General features: G+C 39.2%; 1 protein-coding gene across 1 annotated transcript in view; it reads left to right on the top strand.

Annotated features, from left to right (window-relative positions):
* kcnk3a (potassium channel, subfamily K, member 3a) overlaps positions 1–17874 on the top strand; it is a 29227-nt gene extending 11353 nt beyond the window's left edge. Inside the window, 2 exon segments of the mRNA XM_018661746.2 lie at positions 15312–15628; positions 15630–17874. Of these exon segments, the coding sequence (XP_018517262.1) occupies positions 15312–15628; positions 15630–16232 (920 nt within the window). The 3' untranslated portion in view covers positions 16233–17874.
* The last annotated feature ends 2665 nt before the right edge of the window (positions 17875–20539 follow it).

The following is a 20539-nucleotide window of genomic DNA, read 5'->3' as shown; positions in this document are numbered from 1 at the left end:
GCTTGCGATCTGAGCGCGAGCTTATGAGTACACATTTAATATCCACACACACACACACACACACACACACACACAGACCAAAAAAAAAGTGCCCTGTGACAACCTTGGGCTAAAACAACAGGCTGCTAACCTATTTTCTCTGGAATAATCCTAATATCACTGCTGTCAGAGGTGATGTGTCTGCTCCTGATCTACATGCTGACATGTGGTGGTGGAAAACAGGTCCAGGGTAGTTACTATTAATGGCAATTGACACAAATGGGCTCAGGACCAATCTGATTGGTCAGAGATGCGTTTCAAGCATTCCAACTGTGCTGGTGGTACCAAAATGACAGTGTATTGACTATTATAATGGCCAAGTAGTGAGATGGTTATCTCTACCCCAATGGAGAAAACCTTTTAGAAAAAAAACAGCTCAAGATCCCTAGAAATTATCTGCACATCAGATGATTCTGAACCTCAGGATTTGGGTCAAATTCAATCATGCAACCCTACGTTTAAAAATGCTGCAGGTCGAACTGTTGTGTTTGTGTTGCTGCAGGTACCAGTGAGATCATGAAATACAATCCTGGAAGGTGGTTTTGAGCAAACAATGCACATGTCTGAAGGCTTATCAGAGAAGTAAACAGCAGTGATACACCATGGATACACATGCTATAAACTAGCTCTTTTGTGGTGTAACCTGACCCAAGGTGTGTGGAGGTTGGTTTGCTGGATCGACAAGTTGTGCTTTCCAGTGTCAGGTAGGAGACTGAAGTTCATGTTCCACCACAGACCTGCAGTTAACGTTTGCCCTCTTATTAACCATAACCCACAACATTTCCCTTACCTTGGTGTAGTTGATTACCTTTAACAAACCACCCATTCAGTCATGGCCAGATATTGTAGAAACAAGAATTTTAAAAATACACACAAAACATCAACAACAAAAACACTGTGGTGCAGTGTAATCTGGGATTCTGGCAGAATTGTGCAATATCAATGTTGTCTGGAGATAGGGTTGGAGTTAACACAAGCATTGCATAAAAGGAAATACATTATTACTTGTGATTATGGGTAATATAGTGCATACCTCTTGGGTATGGAAAGTCGACTGCTTAGCACTCTGTCTTTTCCTGTAAACTGCAGATTGCTTAGTGGACACAAATACAAGAACAGGGCTTCCTGCTGTGATAAACTGTCACAGAGTTACGGGATATTTTTTTTCCTTTGTCCAATTTTGGTCAAATAAAATTGATAAAGCCTCTGAGTAATCCAATGTATTTGTTTTTACTACACTAATGAGGTAGTACCTCCTACTCTTGAAGTTGTTCACATACAAAACAGAGTGCTTTTGAAGTCCTTCTTTGGTGCTGGAACAAGAAGACATCACTAAGAAGACATTTACACTAGCTTGCCAGTAAACCTACTAGCTATCATTGCAACATAAAAAATAATGGCCAGTGACGTTTCTGCCATTTGGTGATTTTGGGGACATTTTGAGTCATAGGCCGGTAGACAGGAAACAGAGAAAAATGACCTAGTGTAGGATTTGTGTAACATAAACAAGTCTGTGTCCAAGCTTTATCACAACCGCAACTCCAAACAACTGTTGAGGCTGCCACAAGTTGAGTTTCAGAATACTATTTTGTTTTGTTTAATTAATATGAGACACAATCTTCCTGTGTCATGACCTAGTGAATCAGTGGGACAGTCTGGCTATTTCTGCTCCTAATGAATCTCAGGCTGGAACATAAACTTGAGCGAGGTGACATTTGCGTGTCCTTATTATAGTGGTTTTAGTCTCGGTAGGTCCCAGAATGTCTGAGTTTGCCGCATAAGAAATATCACTAAATAACAAAGTGAGGACATGTTTTAAAACAAAAGGAGCTAATTACATGTGTTCCTGACACCGCAGTATGTACAAGATTTGTTATAATAAATAATCCTTTTTGTATTAAATGACCGACTTGGTACATAAGGCAATGCAAAGAAAAATATAATAAAATCATAACCCTCATCCATCCAGTTCTCCAAGTAGGTTAAAACAAACGCTGAGGATGGATTTGCAGATACTGTGTGACCCAGGTCTGGGAAGGTGAACCTGCAGATTGAGTGGAGGTGGAACTGATGCTCTGCTCCCAGTCTGTCTGCTCCTGCCATATGGGCAGCCCGGGGCAGTGGTTACCTCACCAAGGTGACAAGGAGACCTGACACACAGATAAAACTGGCTGGTCATTCAGTAGTAGTTTGGACAAAGTTACAGCACTGTATGATTTGATTAGGAATTTTGACCGCATGTACTGCGCAACTTTGCGTGTCATGAAAAAGCAGCAGCAGCAAGAGCTTCAAGGTCAATTCAACAGGGATCTCTGCATGTTATGGAGACTGAAAGTTTGACCTTACAAAAACCTCATATAAAAACAAAAACTATTTGTTGCCATCAAAGCCCCTTCTGTCTCTTGATTTGTAATGTTTAGCTACGCAGCTTTTCCAGCCATTTAAATGAAGGCATCTAGTGCATGCTTTGAATGCCAGTCAAGGCACTCTTTTGAAACAGCATTAAGCCAAATAGCTTTTGTGTTTCTGACATTTTGCTAAGATTGCTTTGTCAGTTTCACACAAGAAAAACAATAAGAAAATAAACAATAAACTTATTTGTCACTGCAAATGAAGATGAGGAGCACCAGGCCATGCAGAAAGGGGTTCATATAACACCTTAATTAGATCCATTACTTAATTTAATTGCCTCTGGTCATTAAGTCAGGTGCCAGCATTAGTCTCATGCATCACATAACATGACATATGATAGTTTTACAATGTGGCAACGAGCCCAGTCAGGCAGCCCAGCCAGGACATTGATGGGCACTCGTGTCTCCAGTAGAGAGCCATTGTAAGAGGACCACACACACAGTGGTCTGTGTGAGACTGTTCTGTGTGTTGTAGAGCACCCACACATTTCCTCATATGGGCTTGTGTGTGGATATATCTCAGTCAAATCCCATTTTAAAATTATTTTTCTGTAAAGCTGGTGGATAGTCAGATGGGCCGCCACAGTACAAATAAATAAGCTATTTATATAAAAATATTTGACTCGACTTGAGTCTAAGTGAAAACAAAAGTTAAATTGTTTGAGTTGATCCACTTCTTTACTCACATCTGATTGGTTTTACAAAACATTGTCTGTAAAATATTACATATACAGTACATTTTCTTAAACTTAGATGATCGACTATCAACAAGTTGCAACGCAATCTCTGTAAAAAAACAAAAAAAACTAAACAAAACACAGAACTGTTTACCATATTCCACTATAGATACATCTCAAATGTACTAATATTTACAGTACGTAATAATTTAGCTAGCAAGCCACCACATTATAATCTCAAAAATATATCTAGGTTTTCATCCAAATGTAGAACAAAGTTTAAGCAAACTTCCAGAAAAACTGCTGGTGCATAAATACAACTTAACATAAACAAACATTTTTAACATGGAAGTTTGGTTGTCAAAGAATTGAGACCAGGATGTGTGCTGAATTGGATCTTCTGCAGTCGATAAGAAACTTGGCAGTTTTCCCACATGGGTAAACTATGTAATGGAGACGCTCTAAATTTCCTCAAGTATCTTTGGCATTGTACTCCAGTTTCTTGTTGCTTATCAGTTGGGTAATTTAAAGCCTTCTCCAAACATTTATTTCTTAAAAACATTTGGTTATGGTCCTGATTTGTAAGAACTAGTTAGGATAAAAACAACAGTATATCTTGCAGTGTGTACAGGATGTAATTTCTGGTTACATTTTTCAGTCAGAACTCTTCATGTTACCAGGCATGGATGTTTACCGTTGTGCCTCTGTGTGTTCTTCTGTCCTCTAATTTTAACCAGGGTTTTTCCGTATTGTCTTCCTTTTTGCTGTGTAAACTGATCTGTGTGTGTTATGTGCCAGACTGTGGTCAGTTTAGGACAGCATCTGCTCCCTGAGAGCAGCTGAATGAGCTGAACGGGGGCCAGAACGCATACGAATATATCAGTGGAATCAGGTGACGGAGGCAGGTGACTGTGCTGCACAAGCTGCAAAGAGCAATTACATCGATCTGAATAAAAGACTGAGGGGCCAGAGAAAAATACAGAGGGTGGAAAAATAAATAAATAAATAAATGTGAGAGTGAGGGAAAAGCAACAGTCAGAGGAACGAGATAGCAAGACAAGCAGCAGCTATTTTTAAAAGGAGCATTCAACTGAATAAAACATTACCCGGCTGCAGTCCAAATGACCAGAAATCACAAGGCAGGCGTGAAATAACCATGTCAAAATTATAGCAGGCTTGTCACATGTGTTTTGTTTTTTAATGACACAGAGCTGGACTATTTTCACATGTAATTTTTCCTATGCTGGACCAGTGAGACCTCCTCCAGTGTGACAGTGGTTTAACAAGCATAAAATGTTGTTTATATTGTACAGTTATCAGCTGCCTCTTCACTGTCACGTGGGACAAAAACAAAACACTGTTTTGGAGCATGAATGGATCAAAGGCAGTTAATAGTGTGTGAATTTTAGCAGTCGTCTACTGATTCACACTTGGCCCAGTTCCTAGCCTAGATGTAAGTGTGTCTCTGCTCTTTATATATTCCACAGGAAAGGATCCTCGTCATCCTTACCACCATCATCTGCAGGGGCAGTGGCATGACTAATGCTGTAGTCTAAAGTCTAGGCCTGTGCTTCCCAACATTTTCTTGGCCCTATCGGATCAGCTCCTTTCACCACCCCTTGTGTCTCCAATTTGAAAATTTTTCAATTATTTTAAACTGATATTTAACCCTACCAACTGTTTAACAATGGATATTGTTACAACATTAGTACCTAGACGCTGTGACCATTTATCCACTACTTTAAACTTAGTATTTCAACAGTTTATACATTACTTTTAGCTATTTTTAAACTGTTTAGCCATTAGCTATTTCAACCATTTGACACATTACTTTTAGTAAACTATTTCTCCATTAACTAACCATTTCTACTTTTTTCTATTTCAACAATTAGTTTAAATTAGGTATCTTAATTATTAAATAATTTTAGCTAGCTATTTCAACCATTTACATTAACATAATTTTTAACTCACTGTTTATTACTTTTAGGTATCTACTTAACCATTTTTTTCAATCATTTTTAGTTAACTTACTTTTATCTGTTAGCTATATTTTACATTTCCATTACTTTAACTATTTCACTGGTTAATCCATTTTCATTCTTTTAGCTACCTTTCAACAGTGTATCCATCACTTTTTACTGCTCTAGGCTCATTATGAACACAGCAGTCAGATAATGAGACAAATTGGCTGAGCAGTCATGTCATTATTCTGAAGCTATATCTCTGTTTGTTTTAATTTAAAGTGTTATCATTCTTGGCAGTGATAGGTGGGTATGTTTTGCACTCCTGCCAGCTGTTTACCACAGGGAATTATCATCCATTCCCAAAAGAAACTATTTCAAATTCCAGTATCAGATTACACAACATGTTCTCTCTTTCTCTCCACTCTTTCTCTCTTCGTGCCAACACAGGCACACTTTTAAAGCAGATAACCCAAATGGAGCACTTGAAACAGATACGTCTGTTATTTGAGTTGACCTCTTAAAAGCCTGGAAAGAAATCCCAACTCGCAGTTCCTACATTAGCAATGACTACAAATTAAAGACTTCCTACTATCTAAATTAAGTTTTAAAGCTTTAAATGTGTCTTGGCTTTTTAAATGGACCTTTTTAGTAAATTTAGAACAGCGCAGAGTGAGTTATGTATTCGAAATCTGCATTTCCCTTCAGTTTTATTTCTCAACCTTTCATCTTCTTGCTTTATATCCCTTAATATTTCATCCCTCACGTCCTCTTCTACCCTCTCCTCCTCCCTCCACTCCTGTTCTCCTGTTGTGTACAGTATCTGTGCCTGTGAACCCCACTTGTGCCCTAGTCCAGCTGTGTTGTGACTTCTAAAACAAATCCATATCATCTGTGTATCAGGTACATAAATCACGTGATTTATTTAATTAGCCAACCCTCCCAGAGATCTCACACTCTGCAAGGAATGCCTTGCTTACTGACCTCATGGAAAACTGCAGCCTGCCAAGGTTTCCTCTCATATCCCCTAAAAAGGAACCTAAGGAGTACGTTTGGAAATAGACCCCGATAGGGATTTTTTTTTTTCTCAGTGAAAGCAAAACATTAGACGAGGATGGCCGGACACACACAGGCACAGATTAGTGCTGTGATCGAGAATGAAGCGCTTCAACAGACAGTACTGTATGTGTGAATGTCGCATGGTGTATCGCATGTTGATGAGAGGGATTTACTAAATTCAGGGCACGTGGCAGCCGAGTCGCAGCTCTCTGATCTAACCCCTGGTCGCTTTTGGTCTTCGAGCTTGTGATGCTTTAGTGTTTGGGCCTCAGCTGTGTGCTGGATGAGAGCACATGCTCCCAGGCCCGATTTGGAGCCCACACAGGGGTAACCGAGTTAAAGTGAACCCAGACAGACGCTTTGCCAATGTGCTGTCTCCGCTGGCGTAACATCAGATTGCTTGTGATGAATACATCCCGTATCCCCCACTTTCTCTCTCTCTCTCTCTCTCTCTCTCTCGTACCGACTGGACAGGCTCCCTGTTCACTGTCACTGCATATAATGAAAGTTTGATTAGAGAGATTATTCTTACTATTGTATAGTCTGCTGACAGCAACAGTGGTATAATGTAGAAGCTGACAAAACTGACATAATTTCAAGTATTGAACATAAAGTACAAAGGATACAAGTTGAAAGGCTAATATATGTAGTGTCAAAATGACTGATCTCAAGTATTATTTAACTGCCAGTAACATTTAAACATCTTAATTTGGCACAACTGTATTTTCATAGTACTTTTATCCAAAGCGCTTTACACTTGTCCACTCTTTCACCCACTCACTCACTCACACACCAATGGCAGCAAGCTACCAAGTAAGTGCCATGTACCATGTAAATATTGATTTAAACCGAGTCACAGTGTGAAACTATTGTGCTCTTTTTGGTCACAATAAACCTCCATGCTTTGGACTTCACCTGCCACATATTACTGTTAATCTGATTTAACACAACTAAGGCTAAGGTCACAGACATTTATTCCCACCTGCTAAAGTCTAAATTTATCTGTCAACCAGCACATCACTCTTTTTTTCAAGGCTGTGGTGGATTGTAGAGTCAACAAAGCATGTGAATATGAGAAACGAGACCAAAGCACAAATCCTGTCTCCAGTGAACATGATAAGTTTCTTCTAACCATGACCACAATATTTTTCTTACTTTAACCCAAGTAGTTTTAATTGCCTAAGCTTATCTAACTCTGAAGCATAGAGGCAGCAGAGCAGATAATGTAATATGAATCATTTGTAATGGATTTGGAAGGCACTGACAAATAACCTGCTGTATTATTTCAGGACTTGATTAACCGATCACACCAACATAATACTACATCTACTAACCATGCAGCTCTATCATTAAAATGACTGCCTAACCATCTCATCTTAATGTTTCAGGGCCGTGCTCTCGGTAAAAATTTGGCTGTACATCATCTCTTTACAATGGATGTCTATGGGGACTTAAGAGCATTAAATGACAAATTAATAGTTTAAAATGCGTAGACATGACACACAAAATGTCTTTAAAACTGACTTGCTATTTAAACATCATCCCAAAATATTGCATAGATCAGTACTGTCCTACTGAATAATACTGCACTGTTGTTGCATTAAGACATTAAAACAGCTGACAGAGCTTTCTTTCTAATCCATAACTGATTGAAAATAAATGAAGCAACTGTGCTTTTTTTTCTAGATCATGATTGCGCTCATTGACTCTAAATATTGATATTTTCCCGATTTAAAAGTATTCCTAGAATTCTTTTGCTTTCACACTCATTACCATGGACATTATACAGCAGCTGTCAGCGAGGTCTTATGGGTCAAAAGCCGGACAGAGTAATGGAGGGAGGTGGGAGAGCCAGAGCTGTGTTTGAGTGCCTGAATAAACAATCATGGGGTCGTTTGGAGTTTGAGGTGTCTGTAATTGAGAATTGATGGGGGTCTGCGGGTCCACGTTATAGATAGAGGTAGGACTTGAGTCGTGGGAAATCCAGAATGATTATTAACTTTTACTATAACATCTGTGGGTGTCATCCATGGAAATGCTTGATGATTGCAAGTAGTGAAGAGTTACAGTTTGCAGGGTCATGTAACAATATCTTTGGCCAGACACAGCTGGAGTTGAAAGCGAGCTGTGGAGAAGGCATGCTGGGAAGCAGAGTGCTCAAAGACAGCCTGTAGCAAATGGATGACATGATCTGTGTTTATTTGTAGATTTGCACAGAACATTCCTCAATCTTCGAAGCATTGTAGGGATGGCGTAAATGCAGATAAGGGTGACGTCACGCGGGGATAGCTGCTCAGGCCACCTGTATGTTGACCAACTAGGCTGGCCATATACGGCCCAATGTTGTGGTTGTGTATAACACCTCTGAGCACACTTGAGCTTTGCTAAAGGAATTTGTTTACTGGCCACAGCAGTGATACACACCGACAGTCACGTCCTCTCAGGGGAGCTGTGAATTATTATAACTACTCACGTTACTCTGTCACAGATGGAGTGTTTAACTAGCTGCTGATGTGAGAACTTTTACAAAGTTTGAGCTTTTGTTTAAAATCAGCATTTTTTCTGACAGCATTTATCACTTACAACCTCTGGTGACTAATCTATAACAAACACTGTCATAACGCCTCCAGAATGTGTGTATTTTTAATTATTTATAGCACACTCAAGACATTTAAAATCTTAATCTTGTCCCCCTTACTTTCATAGTTTTAGTTTGATTTACTCACTCAAATCTTTTTAAACAGTGTCCTCATGGTATATAACTACCAGAACTCAAGATGAAAGAAGCTCTAGTTTGATCAATATGTTAGGTAGCCTTCAGTTCTTACCATGCACTCAGCAATAAGCTTTACAAGTAGCAGCGAATGCTGCTTTTTAGTCCCCACAGTCATTTGTTATAGGTTTAATATTTCTGGAGGCGGGGGGGGGCTTAAATAACCGGAATATTGATTCGGCATAAAAAAAAATAACACGTAAAGATCATTATAAATACAACTCACCATGGCGCAGCAGCAGGTAGGGTCAGCTCTTCACCAAGGCTTCTTAGCCTTAGCAACACGGTTAGCAACGAAGTACGGCGTTCTCAGTATAGCTACACCTGTTGCTGTGTTGACCCTGAAGACTTGTTTCTGTCCTTCTTGTTCTCGTTTTTTCTTCAAAGAACTTGGGTTCTGTCTTGTCTTTTAATGCAGGGTGCTTTGTCTCTACTTGTCGAAGCAGTTTTGAAGGCCTCGTTTGATAGCCCGTTGCCACATATAATGTAGAGGGAGGCTGGAGCATGTCAATCACCTGTCGCTGTAAGAGCGTATTTTAAGTAGGACTTCTGCTCTTTCCCACTAAATGCAGCTTTGCTTTTCTTGACAATCTTAGACTTTTATGTTGTTTCATCATTGGGCCTTTTTTCCTTTTCAAACACGCTCTACACGGACATTTGTTTTCTTATTCCTTTCAGCTCGTTAGCTAGCTAGTTTAACTTACCAAGCATCACAACCATGACAGAGACAGATATGTGTCAAGTGATATCAGGAGGCACAGACGGATGTGATAGCCAGAGTTTCCGGTCATTTTTCAAAATAAAACACTCCATAAACTACAATAGTAGATAAGATGAAATAATATAAATTATTTATTCTTTCTGTGCGACCCGGTGGTTGGGGACCGCTGCAGTGACATGCGAAATGTTTTTATGGCTGTTTACCAACATATATGACAATATATTCAATGTATTTGGAAAGATATTTGGGTTTGCACAATCTTTAGGTAGACAGCAGTAGTTTGCAATGGAGCAGAAGCATAGAAGACAAATCTGCACAAGAGGGACTGTTCGAAAATTAAAAAACTAAATTCAAATATAAATAAAACAAATGTCAAAAAGCTTCACAAACAGAAGTAACAATTCAGAGCCCTTTTAAAAAACACCAAACCTTGTTTATGCATAGCACAAAAAAACACTTTTCTCCTGAAAGTAACATGAGATGATATATCCTTTAATTATACCTGTGTAATTATACAAAGCCAACAGCATCTAGCTGGGTTACTGTTTTCATCATTGCCTCTCAGCCTTGAGTGAAACCCTGCACCACACACACATATGAGTGTATTATTCAGCATGGCACTGGCTGGTCTCCAGGGTGTAGAGATGTCTGAGGACATTATAAGTCACCGCTGAACCCCAGAGAGAGCAGCTCTGCCACCAGCATTTCTGTTACTGAGTCTGCATGTCCTGAAGTTTCCTCTCCAGAGACTCCAGGGAGATTCGTTCCATCTTGTTAAGCATATAATATGTGTATATAACATGAGTTGTAATCCCACTGGTGCACACGTAAATTATTTGTATTTTATTTCATTTTGGGTGGCGGCATCTGAAAACATTAATTTTCCCTTTGTGGTCTTCTGTGGACATTTGAGTGAAATATAGGTTTCAGCAGCTTCTCCTTCCTGATGAATTGGCCACTGACAAATGCACTGCCTCTTTGAGAATCCTTCCCCATTAGGTGAGGTGATGTGCTTGATGAATAGGTTGTGCTCCTCATCTTGTTGGCGAGAACAAATTGTGCCTGGTAATCAATGAAAATTTAATTGAGTGACAGAAGACAGGAGCCCTAACGGCCACATTATGCCATTCTTTGATGTATTTTCAAAGCCTGTTTTAATCCCACCTAATTAATCAGTTTAATGAAGACTTTAGATGCAGTGGGTGATGTTGTGTTTTTGGAGGCAGGCACCACGGGGGAAGGAACTGTATTCACTGAGCTGTCATCTTCGCAGACAAACTAGCAATCACAGGACTAAAAGGTGTAATGACAACCAGCACCAATGATGTGATTTGCATGGCTACAGATGAGCAGTGTTGGAGGATATCAGACATTTAATTTAGAGAATCTGAGTGAGGGTTAATATGGCACAGCACTGAGTAAAGCTGTGCGCCCATCTGCTAAAATGAATGTGGGGAGGATTAAAAATTGTGAAATGAATTAAAATATGTTACAGGCTAGGATTTTATTGACTAGAAATTAAATCTCTGAATTACAAAATGTTGGCAGTGTTAAGAAATGGTAAAGATATCACAGGGGAATATTTGTAAAATGATTTGTTTTGAGGCATTTAAATTTGGGCTAGCCTGATGCTAGAGGCATTAGTTCATATGATTGGCTGTAAATTATGATTCAGTAATGAGAGGCAGCAATGAGGAGGGAAGGAGAGTTTAGAGTATGATGCACCTGTGTTCAGCTGACATTTATAAGCCTCCCCTGCTTGTTAGTTTTGCCTAATAAGCCTTTTTCAGGCTCTTATCGCCTTTCAGTGTTATGCAATTTTCATATTTTCTTTTACATGATAATTACAGAAATTAGGTTATGAGACAATCAGCCTTGGGTTGCGGCAAGGTCTTTGATACTGCTTTTATATGTTGCAACAATCCTTACACAAATTGACAATCTGAGCTAATTTTAGAGGGAATTACTGTTTCTTTAGGAAAAAAAACTGTAGTTTCCCAGATGTCTCCTCTCTGTTTTTCCCCATCTCTCCATGAAATATGTCCAAATAGTTGCAGCCATTCCTTTATAATGACACTACTATTATGAAAGCAAGTGTGTTAAATATGAATGTTTCAGCCTTAGACAGCCATTGTAAGAGTCTGGGGTTCTACAGATGTCAATCAAGCCTCTGTGGTCCATTGTTTTTTCACCTCTCAGAGCGGTGAGGCTGCACTTTTCATCTGCCAGTGGCGATGACTGTAATCCGTGTAAACAGAGCGAGTGACTCTGGTGGCTTTCCCCTGCGTGCCAGGACAAGCCGCGGAGACATCCTGTCTCATGATAACTTTGTCAGTGGGGGGTGGGGGGTGGGAGAAGTTTCAGGGGGCAGAGGAGAGGATGAGCTTGTCATGCGGGCCTCCTCACTCTCTCACACAGCGGCAGGACTGCTGGCCTTGTCGCCTCCAGCTCCTGCATCTGTTGTTGATGAGCGCCGCTGTCACTCCGGTCATCTCAGCGTCTCGATAAGCTGCTCCCTGCTGCTGACAGCTCCTGACAGGGCTGCAGCTCAGCCTCTGTGCTCACCTGAACACACTGTCCCACTCACTCCACAATGAATGGTTAATAAGCACATTTATCTTTTTTTTTTTACTTAAGTATAGAGCTACTTCTTTGAATGGGAATGCTTGACTGATTCTGAGCACATTTTGAAGCTTCTTTAATATTAAATGGTTTGAGAGGCAAATGGCAAAACTACATTACAAATCAAGATGCTGAAAATTGGTTTACATATCATAATACGTTGGTATGTCTGCTGGATTTAACCAAAAGTATAGTCAGAAGTACATTCTTGTGCAAGGTTGAAGCTAATGCAATTTAAGGTTATAATATTTTCTGATGCAGTGCTTGAGGGGAGCATAACAAATGATTTTAAATGTAGCAAAGAACCAGAAGAAAAAATGTGCCCTCTCCAATGTAAGTAATAATGCAGATTTTCTTCAGAAAGTTATGATTCAATATATATTCATGATGGATGAATAGAACACATTAATATATTCACAGACCTGAGCTGTAATGTGGCTGAACAGACTGTCCATATAGACTTATGCAATTTTGATAAAGAGAATCCACCAGAGAAAAAGGAAGAAGGTAGCCAACCATAATAAAGGTCAAAAGGAACTTGACTGGTTTGCGTTGTAAGAATTGGACATTATTGTCCACAGCAGTGATTATCAACACCTTATACCCCAGGTGGTTCATTATAATCACATCCTGCAGGTGTGTATGAAAACTACTTGAAACTGTAAATAATGGATTAACAGCTGAAAAAACAGTTGAAACAGGTATTAAAATAGGAATTAGTAGTAGATAAACCATTGGAATAAAGCTCAGCTAATTAACAGACTAACGGTTAGCTAACTAATAGTCACAGAAAAATGGTTTCAATAGGTACCGTTAACTAGAGGAATACACATTTGATGGTTTGCTAATAAAAATGGCTGAAATAAACAGCTAAACATATTGAATAATAGTTAAAACTGCTAACTAAAAGTATGGTTTAACAGTTGAAATAGCTGAAAAGTGATAGGTAATGGTTGATAAAGATAGAATTATTCAATAAAAAGATCAACAGCTAAAATAACTTAAAGTAACAGTTAAAAATTGTTAGCGAACATAATGGATGATGAACGGTTGGTTAACTAAAAGTTATTGAAAAATAGCTGAAATATAGGTAAGAGTAATGTATATACAGTTGACAGTAAGGTAAAGGTAATGAGAAATGGTAGAAACTGCTAAAAGTAATAGATAAATCATTGAAATGGATAAAAATAACTGATGAATTGCCAAATGAATAGCAAAAAGTATTGAACAGCTGAAAAAGTTAGATAAAAGTAATGAGTAAACAGTTGAAAGTATTGAATAACTAGGTGAAACAAAACAATGAATGCTGGGATAATGGACAAACAGTTGAAATAGCCAAAGTAAAGTCTTTTAGCTGTCCCAACTGTTTGTCCATTGAACAGTTAAAGCTTATGTAATGAATGAATGGTTGGAAGGTTCTACCAGAACAGGCCACACTTGTATGAATGCAAAGTAAACGTGATAGTGTTAAATATCATCCACTTTAAAACCAGTTCAAATAAACATATTTGGGACATGACTGCTGGTGATTAAGGGGTACTTGAATTCATCTGGCAGAGTTGTGAGGTTAGGTTACGTCAGACAAAAAAATGTTGGGAAGTACTTGATATCAAGGTCATTTTTGAGGTCATCATTTGGCTGGGGAATCGGTCTCTGATAAAATGGACTGTATATAATAAATTGAACACTAATCAGAACAGAGTACTCGTCAGTCATCTCTCTGTCATTAGAAAATGAGATAAAATTCTTTGTGGGGATGAAACAAAAATGCTACTAAGAAGCTAAATGGCTCTGTGAATGGTGAGTGGGTCATGTTTTTCATCCCACAAAGAGATACATCAGTTGTAATGGCTCTTATTTGTGGTGGCACAACTGGGAAAGCTTTAAACAGATTTGGCACCAGACAGACAGATGGCTCAACCACACGGATCAGTGTGACAATAAAACCAGAGCCCAAAGAATTAAATCAACCCCCGGAGTAATTACATTCTAACTATTGGTCAACCTTTTCCATTTGCTGATCCCATTGTTATCAGGGACATCATCTCCCAGCTCCTGTGTGCAACAGGTCCACATGTGGGAAATTTATTTCAGGCGGTAATGATGTTGCACGCGAGGGCCTCGTATCCTGTGGGACAATAGGAGTGAGAAGATGACGTTATGAGACAAAAGGTTGACGCGCTACCTGGAAAAAAGGGCCGGAAGGAAATCTTGAAATTCATGAGCTTTGTACTTTGACTGCATACAGACTCACTGTGAGTCATGCCATATCTGACACTGGCTGGTGGTGAGCATTTGCTAGTATCCGCCAAGCGGGCATTTCAGTAAATGCATGTCACTGACAATATGTTTATACAGTAAGTGGTTTATTAGCCATTCTACGTGGAATAAATTAATGGAAAGTTCCTCCTCTGAACTTTGACGTGACACACTCTGCGCCACAAAGTTACTTAATTACCTCCTGAGTTTCATGAAGATTTTTTTATTCTTTTTCTTGTCTTGTTTTTGTACTGTTCAAAAGACTCAGTGGAGCACATACAAACACCACTGCTGACTTTTGCTGTTATCCTGTAGGGGTCTTCTAATCCAAAGTTTTAACAGACTGCAGCACAAAGAACAATTTTATTACATAAACAAAATAAGGACCAATATTTGCAAACTACCCTATGGTGTCCTGTTTATTTGATCTGGAAAAATGTTGAGGACTAATTAGGTGCAAATGTACTCATTAGCTGAAGCCACTCCACAGAGACCAATTGTCAATGAATTATTCAAGCCCTCTCTCCCATACACGACATCAATACTCGGCCACTCCTGCCACATCACTGTGCATTCTCATCTCCAATTGCATTCTGTCGCCGTGAAATGAAGAGTCTTTGAATTTATCAGAAGTGCTGCTCATAGAATACAAATCATTTATATCTTGTCTGCTCCAGGTTTTGACGATCTTCCCAGCCCGCAGCCTTCTCCGCTCAGACCCCTGTCCTCTGCACTGTAGATTTAATTAGTTCTGCCCCAGTAACCCTGCTCCTTTCTCCTGTCCCTCAGGATATGGCCATGCAGCCCCCAGCACAGATGGAGGGAAGGTGTTCTGTATGCTCTACGCCCTCCTGGGCATCCCTCTCACCTTGGTCATGTTCCAGAGCGTGGGCGAGAGGATCAACACCTTTGTCAGGTATCTGCTCCACCGCCTGAAGAAGTGCCTTGGCATGAGGAATACTGAGGTCTCCATGGCCAACATGGTGACCATCGGTTTCATATCCTGCATGAGCACACTGTGTGTAGGGGCACTGGCCTTCTCCCACTTTGAGGGATGGAGCTTCTTTCATGCCTACTACTACTGTTTCATCACGCTCACCACCATCTGGCTTCGGGGACTATGTGGCGCTGCAGAACAAGCATGCTCTGCAGACCAAGCCGGAGTACGTGGCCTTCAGCTTCATCTACATCCTGACGGGTCTGGCTGTGATCGGCGCCTTCCTCAACTTGGCGGTGCTGCGTTTCATGACCATGAACGCCGAGGATGAGAAGAGGGATGCGGAGCAGAGAGCACTCCTCGCTCACAACGGTCAGGCAGGTGGACACATTACCTGCTCGGTAGACCCGGCCTCCTCCTCCTCCACACCACCTGGGTGCGGCGGAGGGAGCGCAGTGGGAGGCAGCGGGGGAGGAGCGGCAAGCCGAGGCCTGCGTAATGTTTACGCTGAGGTGCTCCACTTCCAGTCCATGTGCTCCTGCCTTTGGTACAAGAGCAGAGAGAAACTGCAGTACTCCATACCCATGATCATCCCACGTGACCTCTCCACCTCGGACACCTACATGGAGCAGGGAGAGGCCTTTTCCAACCCCCTCCATTCTAATGGCTGTGTGTGTAGCCTGCAGCGTCACTCTGGCATTAGCTCAGTTTCCACTGGCCTGCACAGCATCAACACCTACAGAAGACTCAATAAACGCAGAAGCTCCATCTAAACGAGGAGGACTTCCTGCTTTAAGGTCAAGTCCCACTCAGGGGAACGCAGCTCTAGTCCTAAAGAAACATGGTACTCCTGATGTTTGCTTCTTTCTGGTGTTGAGGAGCCTGGTGCTGCAGACTGCAGCCATGTATTTAACTTCCATTAGCTAAGCACAAACTATTTAGAACCTAACATGGTTACTGATGCCACTGAGAAATAATGCTAATGGTTGTTTAAGAAGCATGTATTACACAGACTCTGAAACTTTTTCTGTTGGGGAAAAAATAATGTGCAGTTCTCTCTGCACCTCTGAATTCTGATATTAAAAATCATAATATTGAATTCAACTAGTTCTTTCTTCATAAGACAGAATTTGGTGTTCTAATATGAAAAGGAACAAAATACACTGTGAGACATGTTTTTAAGAGGGATTAGGGGTGTATTAACTGTATATAATTCCCCGCTAAGAAATATTTTATTGAATACTCTTAAATCCAATTTTTTCAAAAAGACTTTCCAACAGGAAATCTTTGGTTGTAAGTATTATACTCACTACAGAAATGTGTATATATTTGGACTCTTCACTAGCAGGTGTTATTGAGGGAAAGCCTATTTTTTCAGTGAAAGTTTTCAAAAAATAATAATAATCTCAGTGTCTTCTCCTGTGTGTCTGTAACTGAAGTTCAGGTTCAAGCCAAAACGCTCTGATCTGCTTTATGTACTTTCCTTCCATTACAGGCTTTTAAATGACAGTTTTGATTGAGAATAAGCAGGTAACGGCTCAAACGTCTTGCTCGAGACCGGGACACTCGCAGCTGTTGTGGGGGGATCGAACCCTGTGACAGTGTCTCTAACCACTACGCCTCCCTGCCGCTCCTCTCAGACCTCACTGTATTTTTGTACAAATCTCTATGAATTTCTTTTTCATAGTTTCTTCCCTTGCATCAAAGTATTTTACGCACTTGTCGCTTGTCATATGTTTTCATATAGCACACTTATATTCAGACTCATTTTAACTTAGAGCATGTTAGCTCAGTTTGTGCATAGTAGAAAGTCATATTTTATTCACTGCTGCACCTTAGAAGACTATTGTATATGCTTTAGGACACTGGAATTCAGTGCACTATTTTATTTTATTATATTTTTTAAATGGAATCATTATGTTTTGTTATGGAAATGATATGTCCTAATTAATTCTTTCTTCTGTTATTAGCCTGAGATATTTGAATTAATACTCTGTGTTTGTGGGTGATTCAGAATAATAGCAGTACACCTCACTAATACATGGCCTCAGAGTTTGCACCTCATGCACTTAGGGGGTATTTTTTGCTCCAAACCCCAAATAACACACTTGATTCAGCCATCTGAGGTCTTTATACAGTGTTTATTTTGTTTATGTTTTAGTCCTCCAAAGGAGTTATCGTACATAATCATTGTTTTATTTTATTTTTTTAGTTTTACTCAACAATGTCTCAAAATGTTAGTCATATCACATTCATTTCGGTCACATTTTCGTCTTTTTTTTTTTTTTTTACTGGAATGTTTTTATTAACTGCAATATGCCTGTTAATGTTGTTCAACATTTCTCAATAACTGATAGAGGGACTGCTATGTGTGTGGCTATACATTTAAAGTATGTTTTTTTCTTTGACAATAATAAAATATGATTTAATTTAAAACAACGGTTCATTCGAGTGTTGAATTAAGTAATTTATTTATTTATCCATTTATTTATTTATTTTGTGAAATATACATTTGTTTTAGTCTAGTCCTTTGTATAAATGTTAATTTGTAATCCAGGCTTAGTTGTACACATTATATTGTAGCTGTTGAGTAATTCTGCTTGATGAGAAATGTACTTTCACAATAGCTGAAGCCTGAAGAAAACTACCTGAAAAATCAAGGGACAGCAAAATCATTAACAAGATTGATGAACAATTTTGTATTATGTAATTTCACTGTAATTTTATGCGAAAACACATTAATGGAGCAATGTTTTTACAGATGGATCCCCCTTTACTCTAAATTGTGCACATGCACAAGACAACACTTGCAAGAATATGGGTGGTGCTTAATTAACGGTTGCATAATTGTTGCATCTCTTTGCAGAAAAATAAACAAAGACTCTAGACTATTTAATCATTTTGAGGAAAAGCTGCTAAAAACACAAAGACACCAAATTATTCTACCATCAGAATCATTTCTTGTTATAGTGATGCTATAATCATTCAAGTTCTACAAAGAGTTAATGCTGTTAATGGGAGTAGACTGTTAGAGAAAAAGGTGTTTCATGTTATTAAGAGTACTTAAACAGAGTCTAGTTCTCCTCTGGCTTCAGCGTTAAGCACCATCTGTGGTCTGTCTGCACACACTCTGATGGAAAAACTAGAATTCAGCCAAAATTAAAACAAGAGATTTTAAGCAGTGGTACAGTGTTGGTTTTACTATGTCTATACAATGCTGTACAGTTCGCAGCTGAATGGAGCATTCATGGTCTTTTGTACTATCAGGGAATTAACATTAGTCAAATGCCTTCAACAATCATGAGAAATGTCTTGCTCTGGTGAATTCATAACAAGAGAAAACTACATTTCTTTTCACAAACCAATGAAAGAATATTTTTTATTTCAGTGCTGCAGGATTGCTTTATAGAAGCATGCATTTTGATCACACTTTCCAGCAAATCTGGGAGGATATGGAACTGTCAAATCTTCAGGAAACAGATGTTCCTGGTCCTGTTTTTGTCAAGGAAGTCATCATTTTGTTGACTTAATTTTTTTTCATACTATTTTTGTGTGATTTATTTTCATGCCAGACAAATTTCTGCTTTGGTTTCTACAGCCTGTTATCACTCAGGTTTTCATTTTATGCTTCTGTACACCACAAGAAACACCTTTTTAATTTGCAAAACATGCCACATAAGTATAATTTCATTAGCGTCCTTATATGGAGTAAAACACATACCTAGCATGTGACCTGGTGTGTTCAGACACTGTTGCAACAAATCCTTGGATCTATCTTCGACTGTGTCACCACTGCTTTCATCAGGGCTAACTTTTCAGCCAGGCCTCGATGCCTCGTTGCGTAACCAGAGTTAGGATGAGGTGACTCTAAGTTTACTCACCCTTTTATGATATTTATTATATAACTGTCACAGTCGCACCTTTATAGCTGCAAACCATGAACTCTTCCGCTCCACTTCCAAGGAGAGACCAGACGATCGCCTAAGATCTTGATGTCCTTCATTATGTTTCATCATTCAGCCTGTGAGACGCTCGCGCTGTTCAACAGCTAAAGTACACATCGTTTCTTTACAGCTCATCTTTATCTTCACATCACCTGTCGCTCTGATTTATATGACCAACGCAAACACACAAACACACATCCATGTGTGTGAGGAGTTGTAACAGCCTTTAGAGGTACAGGAGTTTTCTTAAGCTCTAAGACACAGAAAATATACATTAATGATATGACTGATGTAATGAATTGATATCTCTGCGGCAAAGTGCTTGATTAGTTTTGTTAAAGTCTTGAAGGACATAACGGATTTTCTTTGTTAGGTTGGGTGATTATGTATTGCAGACACGATACTGATGGTGGAGTTCCTCATTGAAGCATTCTTGGTTATGCAGATGACCAACAACTCTATATTCTAGTTTCATGTGACAACTCTACTTCCTTGATTGTTCATATTTCTAAATGAGGAGATGATGGTGAAGTGATGTTCTTCAGTCTGATCTGTTATATTTTTGTTCTGTACATATTCCAACCCAAAGTATGAACATATTTGGATGCCCTTACACTGAATTTGAGTCCACATTAACAGGCCTAATGTTTTCACACAGAAGATTTATTTTTCTATAAAAACACAATACACCTTAAATTATAGACTGTATGTTGTCACAGCATAAGTAGTACTGGTATTAGGGGATTTGATTACCTTGTCAGTTTGATGCCTTGTAGACAGGAATTTGTAAATAATTAGGTTTAACTAGCCTCAAAAAAAGTCTGTAAAATGTTCTATTTTCCTCACTGTTTCATCATATAATTGTAGTGAAGAACCTGACATTTGTTGGTCTAAGACAGTGACATTTAACAATGTTGACACAAAATATAAAGTCAGAAATAGGCTTTGCTAAAAACTCACAATGTCTCATCTTTGTGTATTTCAGTGTAAACTACTAATCCAGGCCCAAATGTCCTGAAACAGTTCTGAGAACATCCTGTCTTCCATTTCCTCGATGGCTACGGCTGTGATCATAAGCATGTTTTATTTAATCTCTGGTTCATTCAGTCCTTCGGTTCTTTTTCCCTTTTAACTGA

The sequence above is a fragment of the Lates calcarifer genome, linkage group LG7_1, assembly GCF_001640805.2.
Source record: "Lates calcarifer isolate ASB-BC8 linkage group LG7_1, TLL_Latcal_v3, whole genome shotgun sequence".
NCBI classification, from domain to species: Eukaryota; Metazoa; Chordata; class Actinopteri; family Centropomidae; genus Lates; species Lates calcarifer.
The sequence above is the reverse complement of the archived record's forward strand: the minus strand, read 5'-3'. Positions and strand labels throughout refer to the sequence as shown.